General features: G+C 42.4%; 1 protein-coding gene across 2 annotated transcripts in view; it reads right to left on the bottom strand.

Moving 5' to 3' along the window:
• The window catches only part of maml3 (mastermind-like transcriptional coactivator 3), a 515499-nt gene that overhangs the window by 466291 nt on the left and 34337 nt on the right, over positions 1-14871 (bottom strand). The window contains exon 1 of one of the 2 annotated variants that reach the window (XM_072256201.1): positions 11722-12734. The exons of the other annotated variant lie outside the window; for it this stretch is intronic. Within the exon in view, the coding sequence (XP_072112302.1) occupies positions 11722-12084 (363 nt within the window). The 5' untranslated portion in view covers positions 12085-12734. Of the gene's footprint in view, positions 1-11721; positions 12735-14871 lie in introns of those variants that run through there. 2 annotated transcript variants of the gene reach the window in all.

The following is a 14871-nucleotide window of genomic DNA, read 5'->3' as shown; positions in this document are numbered from 1 at the left end:
AACAGCTGTACCAGGCATCTTAAGGTTCCACTTTTTACAAAGCATGTCAGAAAACCCCAGGAAAGGAAAAATATATCACAATAGATTCCTGCCACTCTCCACAAGGGTACATTTATCACACACTCAGTTGCAGTCGTTTCATGTGGCAAACTACTCATGGGCACTATGAGCCCACCATCGCTGCTGGCAACAGGCCTCGGCATTTTGAGCAAGGATTTGTCTATTTGCCTTCCTTGCACAAAGAGTCACGAACCTGATAGGCTGACTAGCCTCCTTCTGTATTGTTAGATGCATAAAATAACACAAAATATGGTTATGGATGCTCGATGAATTAGATAGAAGGAATATTGAGCAAATGGAGTAAGGTACAAAAAAAAAACACATTAATTAAATGGTGCCGCAGATTCAAGGAGATCCCCTTTGCCTACGAGATACAACACTGGCAGATGTTAATGGAATTAGATTCCCATCAGCAAAAAGAGTACCATTCTTCAGTTCACTGAAGAGGCTTGGATATAATAATAAAGGATATACAGGGCTGCCATGCACCATGCAAGTAAGCACTGCTGGTAGGTAAGGTTATTGAAGGGATGCAATTGCTGAAGGCTGCCACTTAGAATGGGCCTTGACCATTTTAAGCAAGGCACTATGATGCTAGCAGGCCAAAACCAACTTGAAGTGAACTGGAAGTAGCATTCTTTTGAAAAGACAACTTGAAGGTACAGAGGAATTAATATATGTCAAATTGCCTTAGGAGTTTTATTAATGCAAACTTTATTTTCTCATCTCTTCACGATACTGAAACAGTTTATGGTTGTTACACTCTGAAATATTTTGCTTTGTTCCTTCCATGACCTAAGGACACTCCCTACAGTGCTGAAATCAAGGCATATTGTGTAGTCTCCAGCTCAAATTCCATCTCTTCCCAGGACCTTAAAGCAACAGAACCAGTTTAACACCCGATCCCCACACTTCTGATACCAACCTTTAAAAATTAAACTTGATGTTATCAGGACACTACTTCTTGACTTGTTTATTTCTCACATGTTCCAATCACGTCAAGTGTGGTACACATTTTAAGGCTTGAGGCTACTCAAAAAGGCAACCTGTCAATACCAAATGCAGCAATGTTGATGATTCAGAATCACAGTGCACTTCACCCAACCTTCATCAGTGACAACATGGCAGCGATGACGTTGATTACTCCATCCGCGACAACAGGTAATCGAAACAACGCACTGTGTCAGTGCACGGTAACACTAGAGGGGACTGCACAATTTAAAAGCAATTCATACACATTGATTTATCAAAATGCTTACAATTACCAGGATATTTTGGCAGGTAGGAGGCCACTAAAGATTTTAAGGAAATCATTGCATAAAATCTAGTCTACAGCAGAGTGTCTGAAAGCGAACTTCCCCGTTATGCCCCATATTTTCAACCAAAGTAAAGCAAAACATTTTTATTCTCCTTTCGCATATATGGCATTGTTTAAATCTAAGCAACAATTCCAGGACCAACTGAGTTTTGGAAAATCCCAACTAAAACACACATGATGTCTTCACCTACTCCTGAACACAATGCCTGACTATATACTACAAACTACACTGGACAAAATTACCTTAGGTTTTATTACATTTTTGTTACAATATCTGCCTTTAAAAAGTCCAATAGAGCTCTCTTGGTAAATTTAAGCAACTCCGAAGCTACATTCTGCTGGAAGGGTCAGCTACAGAAAAGAAAAACACCTTACTCTTAAACAGCAGTTACTGTAATAAATCATTTCGAGGCATTTTAAAGAAGCATTGTTCAATCACATTCTGATACAATGCTATGGGAGGAGACAACAGGACAACCCCAGCCAATAGCCTGGTCAACAAGGCAGGTTTTACAGGAAAGCAGGTAGCAAGGTGTAGGAGTCTAGGGAATTCCAGGAGTTCGAGCTTAAGCAACTTACGGAATTGGAGAATGGCAGAAGGGCTGGAAAAAGATAGAGATAGTGGCACATTATAGAATGATATGAAACCAGGAATGGAAAACTTGGTATTCTTTAATAAGGTCCCTTCCCTATTGTTACCAGCCCGCCCCCGTATCGAACTGAGGCATTCCACCTCAAGTAAAATGGCCAGCAGCAATCACCTTCCACTTTAGAACAAAGCTCTTAACATGCAAACAATGAAGTAAAATCCAAAGTATGATGACAAGAGCACAAGTCATCTCTGCTCAGTGATGTACCTCACAATTATCTGCCTGCATCTTCATACAATTCCTTCAGTAAATTATGCTTTCTTGCTTACCAACATTTACTTTTCTTCAGTCATGTCACATGCACTAGATGAAGAAAGTGTGAGTCTCTATTTCCAGCCAATTTCACTGCCTGCAACAGTGCATGTTGGTCTGATTTAAAGGCTCCAGCTAGTGCCAGTTAACTGGAATTCAGTAAGGGAAGTGGGGGTGAGAAGCAACATGCTCACTACAGCCACATTCCACAGCATTCCAAGCAACAGGAACTGTTGACTATATTAACAAAAACAACCAGTTGTTTGTGCTGGCTGAAAGAGATCACCAACACCCAACTCCCACCCCCACCCACACCCCCCCGACCAACCATCCTCCCAGCTCTGCCCCACCCACTCGTCACAGCAGAAAACCCTCAGAACAGGGCAGATTAAAAGCTTCCTGTTGAAATTAGTCGCATGTCAAATAAAGGCTCTGGGGGAAGGAACCTGTAAAGTACCAAACTCGTCTTTTGTTGTGTGGGTCTGTTCTCCACACTGCTATGTGCCCCTTTAAAAAAAAACACAAGATTATTCTCAGGGAAAGAGATTCCTGCATGTCCAGATAAGAAGAAAATTCTGCACAGGGACAAATGTCCAGCATTAGTGCAGGGTCAGAGTCCTCTGAGCACTTGAGAATACCCTATCCAGTAACAGACCCTAGGGACTACTGTTCTTTTTAGTACGAATTAACTGAATAATTACTTCTAATGAAACAGCCACTTGTCTATTTACTGTTCAGTGCTTGAAAGGTAATTTTCAGTTCAGACTGTGTTTAGTTCTCTTAAGGATACAAGTTTAGTAAATATTTAACAAACACTATACAGAAACCAATTACGAGCTGCGAGCCCTATCCTTGCATTTGTTAGCGTTTTAAAAGTTTAATTTACAATAAACTGAAGGGAAACTAAATCTATCAAACTTCCATTATGTTTGTTGGCTGCGTTAAGTAAGGTTAGGATATACAGTATTGTAAACTTTTTAAAAAATGAGTTAAATCCCTCTGTTGACCAATAGAAGCCTGAGTGAAATCTTAAGGCCAGTGCCTCTCACATTTAGCTTTATCATTATATTCTGACACAAGATAAAGAATATAACTGGTTGATTCAGTCGCAGGCAGAGCTGTACAGCACAGAAACAGGTCTATGCTCACCAGGACTATGCTGGCCATCAAACCCATTTATACTAATCCCACTTCTCCGCATTAATTCCATATCCATCCGTGCCTTACTCATTGAAGTACCTGCTCAGATGCCTGTTAAATGTCGTCACTGTTGCTGCCTCCACCACCTTTTCTGGCAACTCATTCCGCATACTAACTAATCATTGTGTGAAAACTTTAACCTCCTCCCTGTTACCATAAACCTATGCCCTCCAGTTTAACACTCCTTTATCATGGGAAGCAGGCTCTGGCTATGCCTTTTGTAGATTTTACATGCCTCTATCACATAAGCTCTCATCCATCTTTACTCGAAGGAAAACAGTCCTCGCCTATACAGTCTCTCCTTGTAACTTAAGTCCTCCAATCCAAGCAATATCCTTGTCAATCCTGTGAATCCCTTCAACACTCACAAAATACTGAAGGAACTCAGCAGGCCAGTCAACATCGATGGAAAAGGACATTTTAGGCTGAGACCGTTCATCAGGACCAAGTGGGGTCAAACCAATGACGTAATACAGGTGTTAGTCTCTGAGTGACAGAGGGAGCAAACCTATTCCCCTCCATAGTTCCTCCAGCATTTGGTCTGTGTTGCTTAAGATTTCCAGCATCTGCAGAACCTCCTGTGTCTGTGAATCTAAATTATTCCAGTTAGAAAGCAAGTTGTGGAATATCCCAAGGAATGTTCTGCTGACGACCTCATGCTAAATGGAACTGCATACAGACTACCACACAGAAAGTGGGACTGCATGCTTTTATCCAATAGCTTAAAATACTTCTGGGTTTTGCTACAGTTGCCTTAAAACAATTGAACATCAAATGTTTAAAAGGGAGTCTCTTGATCACTCCAATTCCAATGTTAGCTTTACTTATGGTAGCCTATGAAATCAGCTTCTTGGACAATTTACCCTGTAAGTGTCAATAGCACAACATGCACATAATGGGAAAAATCATGCAAGGCAAATTCAAGGCAGATAATTTCATCTTCACTCCATCCGTCCTACCCCAGGCCTCACCTTGGCAACGCCACCCAAAAATTTACTTTAAATAAAAGCCAAACGCACAGTAATACAAATGCTGGATATCTGAGATTAAACACAGCAAGGGCAAGAAATACTGAGCAGATCAGACAGCATCTGCAGTAAGAGCAAGGTAAGTGATGTTTCAGAGAAAGTTCATCAAGCTGAATCAGTCACTGTTTCCTCCTCCCTAAAGATCTTGCCTAACTGGCTTGTATCTCCACAACTTGGTCTTTTTTATTTTGTAAAGAATGGCTATTCAGGTGAGATTTAGAAGGCTGTCAGTTACTGCCCTCATTCCTGCTGAACTCTCACCAAACTCTCCATCTCCAGAAAACCTTGATAAGAGTGGGTTCAGGAAGAGGATTAAAATGGGTACAAATCTGACTCCCAATTTGTACTATTCCTCTTCCTGCTGCTAATCCTGTGTTGGAGAAGTATTGGCACACAAAAGGCTGCTCTTTGTCATGGCAACACAGGTAGCAGGGTAGGCATGGTCAACAAGAATTCCTGCGGTGGCTTCCTCAATCAATTGCCGTACCTTTTTTGACAAGTCGCACACAATTCATGGTTGTGTACCAAGCACTGAATCAGCCTCACAGCTAGTCATCATCAGAAACCCACATTATGATTTTGACACAAATTAAATCAAACAATTCTCTTGGTCCTATTTCTGATCCGATCTAGGACATTAAGTGGAGGAACTACCATGACTCTTACTGTTACATAGTGGTATATTTGAGACTCAACCAGGATCATCTCTCCAAGAATCAATGAGCTGCAGATACAAACTATTCAAGCTCATATCCAAAGCACTCTCTGGAATTCTCTATCCAGCAGGATTGTGGAGACTAGATCACTGAAGGTATATAAAGAGCAAATGGGTTTCTTTTTGATAGACCGGGGAATTTAGGGCTAGAGAGAGCAGCAACAAAAGAGGAGTTGAGGCCTGGAGCAGAACATCCATGATAATACTGAGTGGTAGGGCTGGCTTGAAGGGCTGACTTGCCTACTGAAGCTCCAATATTCCTGTGTTAAGTTATAGAAAATTCCTCTGAAAGTGCATGTTCAAAACAGCAAAAGATTAAACCTATATTGAATAAAACAGCCAAAATGGGGCTGTATTACCTGGAACCTCTTGACTAAGAGGCCTTTCCTCAAACTTTCCCTTCTTTGCACAGGCTACATACTGTGTTTTCAAGGAACAGAACAACAGAGTGCTGTTTTAGTTTTGTCTACCTCTTAGAATGCTATTCAGAGGTCAATACAGTTCAAGGGCTTCTTGTGCAGTACTTTCAGATTTATCAGGCCAGAATGTTCCCATCACCAGTGAAAGAGAAGCAATCAACCCAGAGTAAGATTATAATTTCACCATTACATTTTACCCAAGCCGTGCTGATCACACTAGCAGTAGCAAATCATAACTGGAGTTTCTCTGCAGATCTTCCTGACTGTAGCCAGAACTATTGCTAGGACAAGGAATGAAGTGACGTGAAGCAAGATCAGCATTATGATCTAAATGAATAGTGGAGCATTGACTTAGAAGTCTCTTCCTATGTACATAGTACAATGATTCTGTTGATGTCCCATCAAAACTCTGCCAACTGATTGAGAAAGCAGTTCAGAGAAAACTCCTCAATGCATCTACTCGCAGTATGGGTAACTGGGTGAGTTGAATTTTCAAGCAAACAAGCTCACTATAACCAAAGACCACACAAGGAGCACTGTGACTGGGAGCACACCATCACTCAGGCTGAGAACCCTGTTACAGCAAACTGCGGCGACTTTGTGCTCTTAACAAAGTGGGAACATGAAGTCCTTCAGCCCCTTGAACTTGTTCCTGTTCCTCGTGGTCGAATGGAGAGTGGGAGTCTATGATTGTCTCAGATTGTTGGCTGAATGGATATTAAAGCCCATAGATGAAGAAAAGAGTGCAAAAAAAAAACTCTGGTTTAAAAAAAAACTCAAACAGCATCTGTCAAAGAGATGGTTGATGTTTTAGGTTTGGACACAACCCAAAATGTCAGCCATACACTTGCTTCCAGTGCTGCTTGATCCACTGAGTTCCTCAACCAATTGCTTGCTCCAGATGTCAGCACCTATAGTATCTGTCGAAGTTTCAGTTGTTGAGAGAGGTCAGCCACTCACTGAACTCTGTGGAGGACATGTGATCTTTGTTTCCTGGGCCAGTTGCCACTACTCTCGAAACTCCCTCTCAGTTTTGCAGTCCGGAGGGCCAACTAAACAACTACTGTGCTGCAGATCACAAGAGGTTCTGTAGATGCTGGAAATCTTAAGCAACACCCACAGAATGCTGGGGGAACTCAGCATCTATGGAGGGAAATGAACAGTCGACATTTCAGATTGAGGCCTTTCTGCAGGGCTGGAACTTCCCAGTTTCTACCCAATGATCCTCTCTGCTCAGATGCACAATGGACGGATCAGGCATACACATGACATCGACACATATGTGACTGAAGGCTCTCAGAGTCGAGGTGAGCTCAATAACCCTGACTTTACAGTTACACAGCACTGACAAAGATTCCAATATATTCTGTCAAAAGTAGAAAAAGAGTGGGTTTAACCAAGAGGCTGGGTCTCACCTTTTAATCAGCTAGGAGGCTTCAAATTCAAAGTTAAAAGCCAAAGTTGAGTTCTCAAATACATATATGCACATATGAAAAAAAAGTTGTAAAGTATAATAGAACAGGATTTAAAAACATGGAATTCTGCACTTGTTTAATTTTTATTTCAGACGTGGAAGATAGTGAAATTAGGTGCAAAATTCATTGGCAAGATCACTGCCAATTCCATGGACTCCCCTCCAGCAGGTGACAGCTATCTTCCTTAGAATCTTGACAGAATATTGAAATACCTACGCATATTTTGTTTAAAGTCCCTTGCTTCAAAGAACCCCTCACCTTCCCAGCCTTTGCCCGTGTACTTTGTTTAATGCACCAACTCATATCGGGGAACTCAAAGGCAGTATCCTGGTGTCTGTCTTCCTGATCTGTGCATGAAGTCAGCAAATGCCACCCAAGGTCCAAGACAGTAACAGTGAACTATGCAACTGGGAGAGTCTATGTTGAGGTAAAAGGTGCAAGCTATTTTCTATCTTGCCCTTCCAATAAGGAAGGATTTTTAGCCTTCTCCCCTTTTCCCATTCCTACCAAAACAAATTCGCTCTTCATTTTTATGACCACACACACACACAACAATGAAGCCGTCACTTATTTCTCCAAGTTCTTAGTCATGGTAAGAAAACAAACTACTTGGACCCAGGGATCAAATAAGACATCTTAGTTGATGCATATATCTGGGAAATCAGGTATGTCCACATAGAGCGCTGCCCTCACCAATTTTAGTGTAAATAAAAATTACATTATTTTCCCTTGTATCTGCTCAGGGAGAGGTGTACACTTTTCATCAGGTTTTCGATGGAAGAGGGCAGCCTAGCAGCGTATATCCCGCACTAGTTAAAGCTAATGAAATTCAGAACTACAATGTATATTGAAATTGGAAAAATATCTGTATATTGGGTGAACACAGGCCTTAATGTGCAATATGAGGTATACAAAGATGTGAAAGTTTATTAGGAGGAGGCAAATTCACTGAAATCTTAAGAGTCCATAAATCATGAAATCCAGTGCTGTATTAAGCCCAGTGCACTTCCCACAGCCTTGGTAAAGCAGCAAACATAATCAAAGCTAGCCACCCCAGTCATTCTCTCTTCTCCCCCCACCCCCCATCTTGTCAGACAGATATACAAAACCAGGTTCAAGGATAGGGGAGGGGGAGGGAACGTTCTATTGGCTCTATCCCAATTTTACAAGACATTTGAACGGATCTCTTGTACAGCAAAGATGAACTAAAGATCTCTCTTGTTATGGCCTTTGCACCTTAGTGTTTACCTGCACGGCACTTTCTCTGTAACAGGAACAGTAACACCATATTCTGTGTTGTTATTGCCTTTTACTTTGTACTACCTCAATGTACTTACTGTATGGTTTGTAATGATCAGTATGGACAGAAAGCAAAACAAGGTTTTTCAATGTATCGTGGGACATGTGACAATAATAAACCAATTGCCAGCTGCACCAGAAAATATTCAAATCCCGGTTTCACAACCATCTGAAAGTAGACCTACCCACCAATTGAAAACACATTCTACTACTTGTTAAGGGAAAGGGACTGAATGAACTCACACAACTGCTATATCAATGTAATCACAATGAACTAGTTGCTAGCAGTATCTTCTTTTCTGACAGTATACTTTACACTTGCCTCTCTCCACAGTCACAAATTGAAAGGGTCAAATTATCATCCTGACAAAAGGATCATTCTTCTTCTCCTCACCCAGAGAAAGTTAGGAGGATTTGAGTCACTGTCTACATCTACAATTGGAACTTGCTGTTCCTTTTAACACTGTATTTTAGCAGTGCAGTTTCAGTGTCAGTGGTTTTGGTTTCACATTTCCAGCATTCATTCATATTCTGTAACAATTATTAATTTCTCAGTTCATTACTGAAAAAAAACTCCTTCCATGAAATTGCTTATGATTGTCTCCAAACTGCCAACCCTTTAGCTAACTTCCTATTTATCATAACTTGCTCAAACAACTCTGGTTTGCAAGCCCCTGCTCCAGCAAACCTTTACTCTTTCCCATCCTCACTAGTAACCTCTGGTCTTGTTCCATTTCTCTTCCCTAAATGGATGTAAGCTTACTATGGCTCTTATAGAAATGGCTCTGCTGATCACTTCGAGGCCATGGAGTTTAATATTCCTACTGTAGCTTGGGTTCTTTTAATCTAGTCTGACATGAAACCCCTCAACTTCTCCACTCTCATCTCTACCAAGAGTTGTAACCAATGCAAGGATTTCTCTGTCACCAAAAACCATCAGCCTAGCTGACTTATCTCCCTCATCTCCCCTATGATGAAACTCTACCAACTAGGCCCATCTACACGATAGCTCTACACATCTCTTGATAGTTTCTCTGCTACAGTTCCTCCAAACACATCTCATCCAAAATTCCTACTTTTTTCCCCCTTGACCCATCCCAATATACATGTAATCAAAACATTTCCTGCCCTCCATCTTAAATAGATATCACACATTGATCATTCATGCCAGGTACTGTTCTCCTTTTCAAACCTACCATAACCATCACTTCCTCAATAAACCACCAGTTACGATCATCCCACAGCAACATTTTTCTTAACCAAGATTCTGGAATGTGTTCATCCCCCCCCAGGTTTATGCTTCTCCCTCCTGTGAATCTTCTCTTAATGTCTGTTCATTCCCACAACTCCAAAGCACCGGTATATCAAATCACTAATGATAATCTTCATGACTGCAAAGAATTATTCTTCACCATCCTGTTTGATCTCTTTGCAACCTTTACACATCCAACCTCTCCAGTCCAAACATCTTCCCACCACCATTCAGCCCAACTGTTGAAACTGCCCCTCGTACTTCAACATACTGACACTACGTCAGAAGATTGCAGGGTCAAAAGTATCGGCAAAAATTTACTGCAGGACTAAAGGTGTGCCATATTGTCAAAGGTACCATTGTTTGAATAAAATTTTAATCAAGGATTTTGAGTGTCTGCTCAAGAGTTCCAAATGATACAGGGATATATTCTGGTGACCTTTCCTCACAACCACCACCAGAGCATTGTAAATTGTCCCATGATTATGATAGGGTTAAATCGGGGTTGTCAGAAGTTACTGTGTAGTGTGGCTTGAAGGCCTATTCCACACAGTATCTTTAAATAAATAAATATTACCAAGTCACTTGTCTCATTGCCATTTGTAAGACCACACTATTGAATGCCATATTTGTCCTTAAACTATCAACCCTACATCAAATGTATTGGTTGTGAAATGCTTTGCCATTGCCTGATAATGTGAAAGGCACTACATTAAACGGCAAGTTCTTTTAACGTGTCACGGCATCTCAGCCAATACCGTGTTGTCTGCACCCTGCCCCACACCAAACTCACTCACTCACTCCTGTCCTTGACAAACTGCGCCAGCAATGTGTTCCATACCGCACAACTTTCCCCTCCAAATCTCGACAGCGCCGCTGGGGCCATCACCAAAATCGCTCTACCGAAACCTTGTTAGGTCTTTAAAGCCCATTGCTCACACACCGCTATTCCCCAGTCTAGTGGTTCATTTGCTGGAATCCCTTCCCTCAACCTCTCCAACACAAACAGCTTCTCGACCATGTCATTTCCAGACCTCTTCCTCCCGACTTCCCCACATCTCCTATTTTATATATACACAATCAAGCCAGACTGGGATAAGTTACTGCGAATATTATGCATATGCAAATATATACAGACGTAGACAATTGAAACATTCTTAATTGGGGTAAATATTAACAACAATGTCTAGGCAGTTAACGCTCAACCATGGTTGAACTGAGACCTGGAGCTAGCTAGCTAGCTGTCTGTTGGTTGGATCGATCTCTCTCTCTCTCTCTCTAGAGTATGGATCTTTCAGCACTTCCTCCCCTCCTCCGTTCATCAGCCACGTCCCACCCACCTCTTTAAATACAAATCGCAAATCAACTCCCCTTTTACTGAGGCAGGAAACCATAGTAGATTGGAGCGTTTAAAACACGTCGGGCCGTTCGCAGTACGGGTGAAACAGCAAGGATCGAGAGGTTATAAAAATTAGAAAAAATAATGTTTGTGTATGGGGGGTGAACATTTGAAGGGGGTAGGGGCAAAGTTTTGCACTTTGTTGTTTCATAAGTCGCTACACTTCGGGTTTCCTGTTTCAAAGATGAGTGCAATGTTGAAAGAGATGCGTTCTTAAGAAAACCATCCAGTACAGAAAGCGAAAGACAATCTCGTTACAATGGCATTGAGAGCCAAACCGGACTTGCACAATTCCTAATAAAAGGCGATATCAGGTAGCACGAAATCAAACGTCAGGTGACTTAATTATTTTGACTGCAGCCCACTGCAAATGCTCCTACAAGTTTTATGACTCTTAAGGTTTCCAATTTTCACAACATTAAATCAAGTTTGTAACTCCTGAAGCTCGTTCAACCCTCAAAAATAATTTGTTTAACAAAAAGGACAATTCCTCGTTATAACAGGTAAGGGTACCTTCTCCCCAGCGCTCCCTTGGATTTTTCCAAGCAGACAATAACACCCTCTCGCCCCACAGATGACCAATGGCAGAGGAGTCTGCCTGGACCTTTAAACGCGGAGACACAGGCAGGCAGACTTGGGAAAGTTTGGTCTTACCGCGATCAGAGTGCTGGTCCTCTGATCCGCGACCGCCGGTAAGGCGGCCAGGGCGGAAGGAGGTTCGGGCTCGCAGAGTTTGCTTCTGTAAGCTCCGTCCTGTTTGTTCTTGCCCGTTTTCTTTGCTTTGAGCTCCAGGCACCTCTGGTGGAGCGTCAAGGTCTCCTGGCGGTCCAGTTCAATCTGTTGAGCCTGGGCTTGCTGGCGCCTCACCTCGCAGTTGTTGTGGTGCTTCCTGAAGCCCTCAATCCGCTGCCGGAGCCTCTGCACCACGGTGCTGTGCTTGGGGATACCGCCGCTGGTGTTACCGGCGATAGAAGGGCCGTTGCCGTTTGCAGCCGCGGGGGCCACGAAATCCCCCATCCTTTGCAAAAGCAATTATCCAGGGCAACTTGTCGCTCTGTCTCTAGGTGTGTGAGTGTGCGTGTGAGATCTTCCCAATAGCCGGCAAAATATAAACACACACATATATACACACACAGAGAAGCGAAGAAAATTGCACAGGACACCCGAGCGACGATTTTATGCTGCTTTGCCTTCGGAAATAAATAAAGCAACAGAAAACAAACAAAAAAAGGTTGTGATAACTAACTCATTGCAACCCAGCGCCTTCCAGAGTTCAGCACAGTATTAAGCTGCATGAAACGTTCCTTCTTTTTCTTAGATATACATAGATATATTCCAATGTTTCTTCATCAACTCCACTGAAAGATCCGATTGTGAGCGATCATCATGCAACAACGAATCGTGCAAGCTTTTCTCTTTTTTTGCTGCTTTTTCAAAGAAAGTTTTTTTTGAGCTGTTTACATTTGTCCTGTGTTTGAAGAAGCGGATCTACGCTTGCAGACGTCCCGCGGCATTCATGCTTAAAATGTTGGCGTTTTACATGGGGGAGAACATCCTCAATGGGATCGCGAAAGTCGGACGGAACAGCGAGCAGCTGCTTGCTACTGCCACCGCCGCCACCACCATCACCTTCACCATGCCAGCGCATTGATCTGGGACAATCACACAGTAAACATCAGCCAGAGGCCGTGAGCAGACCCAGGGGTGGCAAGCAATACCCGCCACGGATCCCAGCTCAACTTCGGATCAGGACTCCAACAAGGGGCGGGGAGGAGGCAACGTTAAGTATAAAAAAACCCGAGACAGATTTACTGTATAGGATTAGGACTAATACACCTAATCGGTAAGAGTCTCCGAGATGGAGCCAAGAAATCAAGATTTATGCAAACAGTGTATTTCCAGAGGAAAAACCCAGGGGCAGAAGAACGATACAGACACATGGCCAGTGTACCCAGCGAGTAGAAACTGAAATCCCAGAATCACAATTAATGCAAATAACACAGGGCCAGTAAGAAATCCAGACACAGAGCTCAAGACATGGAATAAGGAGTCATACATTCAATCAGAAATCCAGGGACAGAGTTTCAACACTGCATCGGGACCACAGAGGGAAAGAATTAAATTCTGGAGTATAATCCCTATCTCAAACCAGGGCTTGTTAAAATAAAGCGGCAGACACAAATACAAGGACAGAGCTTCAGAAAACAAAATATGGAGTCATAAAGTAATAAAAATAAAATTGCTTGGGCAGAGTACAACTTGGAACCAGGATAAATGCAACAGGACAGGAACAGACAGAAACAGCAGAACAGAGTACAGATGCAGACTTCAGATTACAGTAGTAAAGCAGTGTCAAAGAGAAACCCAGTGACAGATCATATGCACAGGATCCGGATTTTTTCTAGGTTTTCCTTCTCCTCCTTGGCATGTAATGCTAAAAGAACTAGGGGAAGCAGATCAATACAGAGCCAGAGGCTAGCCATTGGACAGAGTAAAAGAGCAGGATCAATATTCATAGATCAAGAAAATATAGGCAATGACAGCACAAAAAAAATCACTTTATTATTACTACTGACATACGATGTGAAGTTTTTTGTTCTGTGGCAGCAGTACCGTGCAAAGACATAAAACTCAATTAATTACAAAGTCATGTTCACAGGCTCAGAAGTCTGATGGTGGATGGGGGACAAGCAATTGCCTAAATCATTAAGTGTGGGTCTTCCAGTTCCTCCCTGATCATAGTAACAAGAAGCATGTCCCAGATGGTGAGAATCCTTAATGATGGATGTTGTCCTCTTGGGGCACCGTCTCTTGAACATGTCCTAATCTTTTTTATGTCCTGGACCCCTACCATTAACAGAGGGGTCTGTGGGAACCCCTGGTGGGAAGGGTTATGTCTATGATAGAGTTGGTTGTGTCTATAACGCTCTGCATTTCCACTGGAACCTCCAGACTCTGATGCAAACAGGCAGATTGCTCTTCACTGTACCTCTACAGAGATTTGTAAGAGTCTTTGGCAACATATTAAACCTTCTGAAACTCCTAACAAGACAGAGAAAGGCTAGCATGGTTCCTTGACTTTACAACGAAGGACAGAGATAAACCTTGGCTTGTGAGGGAATTGGAAAGGGACACAACAAAACAACAAAACAGACAAACGCTCGGGCAGAGAATTGCTGGAAATAGGAATATCAAAGGCAGAGAGAAACCCTGCTGTGCATCACCGATATGGAATTAGGATGAAGAGTGGGAAAACATAGAAATCCACAGGGAAGGGTGGGTACACGGATATGCAATTTTATCCAAGGAGGCTGGCAGAAATCCCAAGACAGAGCAGAGATAGATGATCAAAATCATTGCAATACTTTTGAAATACTGAAAATCTGGAACAGATTATAGTAACTAAATGGAAGACAAGGTGAAATTTTGGAACGGGGATATAAGGGATCAAGATAGAAGTTGCTGCTTTTGGGAGGGTAGGGCAGTGAGTGGAGAGGGGCAGAGCTACGGATGACAGTATCATAAATGGTGACATAGAGAAGTGACGTGTTCATTATTTTTATATGATTCCAACACAGAACGAAGTAATTTGGCTTGGTAATTCTACAATCGCAGATCAAGAGCAACCATGTGGTGGATACAGCCCTGTCCATCACAGGAAAAGGCCTCCCCACCAGTGAGCACATCTACAAAGAGCCATGCCATAGGAAAGCAGCATCTATCATCAAAGACCCTAACATCCAGGCCATGGTCTCTTCTTGCTGCTGCCACTGGAGAAGAGGTTCTGGGGCCTGAGGGTCCACA

This window comes from Mobula birostris, chromosome 4 (assembly GCF_030028105.1).
Source record: "Mobula birostris isolate sMobBir1 chromosome 4, sMobBir1.hap1, whole genome shotgun sequence".
NCBI lineage: Eukaryota > Metazoa > Chordata > Chondrichthyes > Myliobatiformes > Myliobatidae > Mobula > Mobula birostris.
The sequence above is the reverse complement of the archived record's forward strand: the minus strand, read 5'-3'. Positions and strand labels throughout refer to the sequence as shown.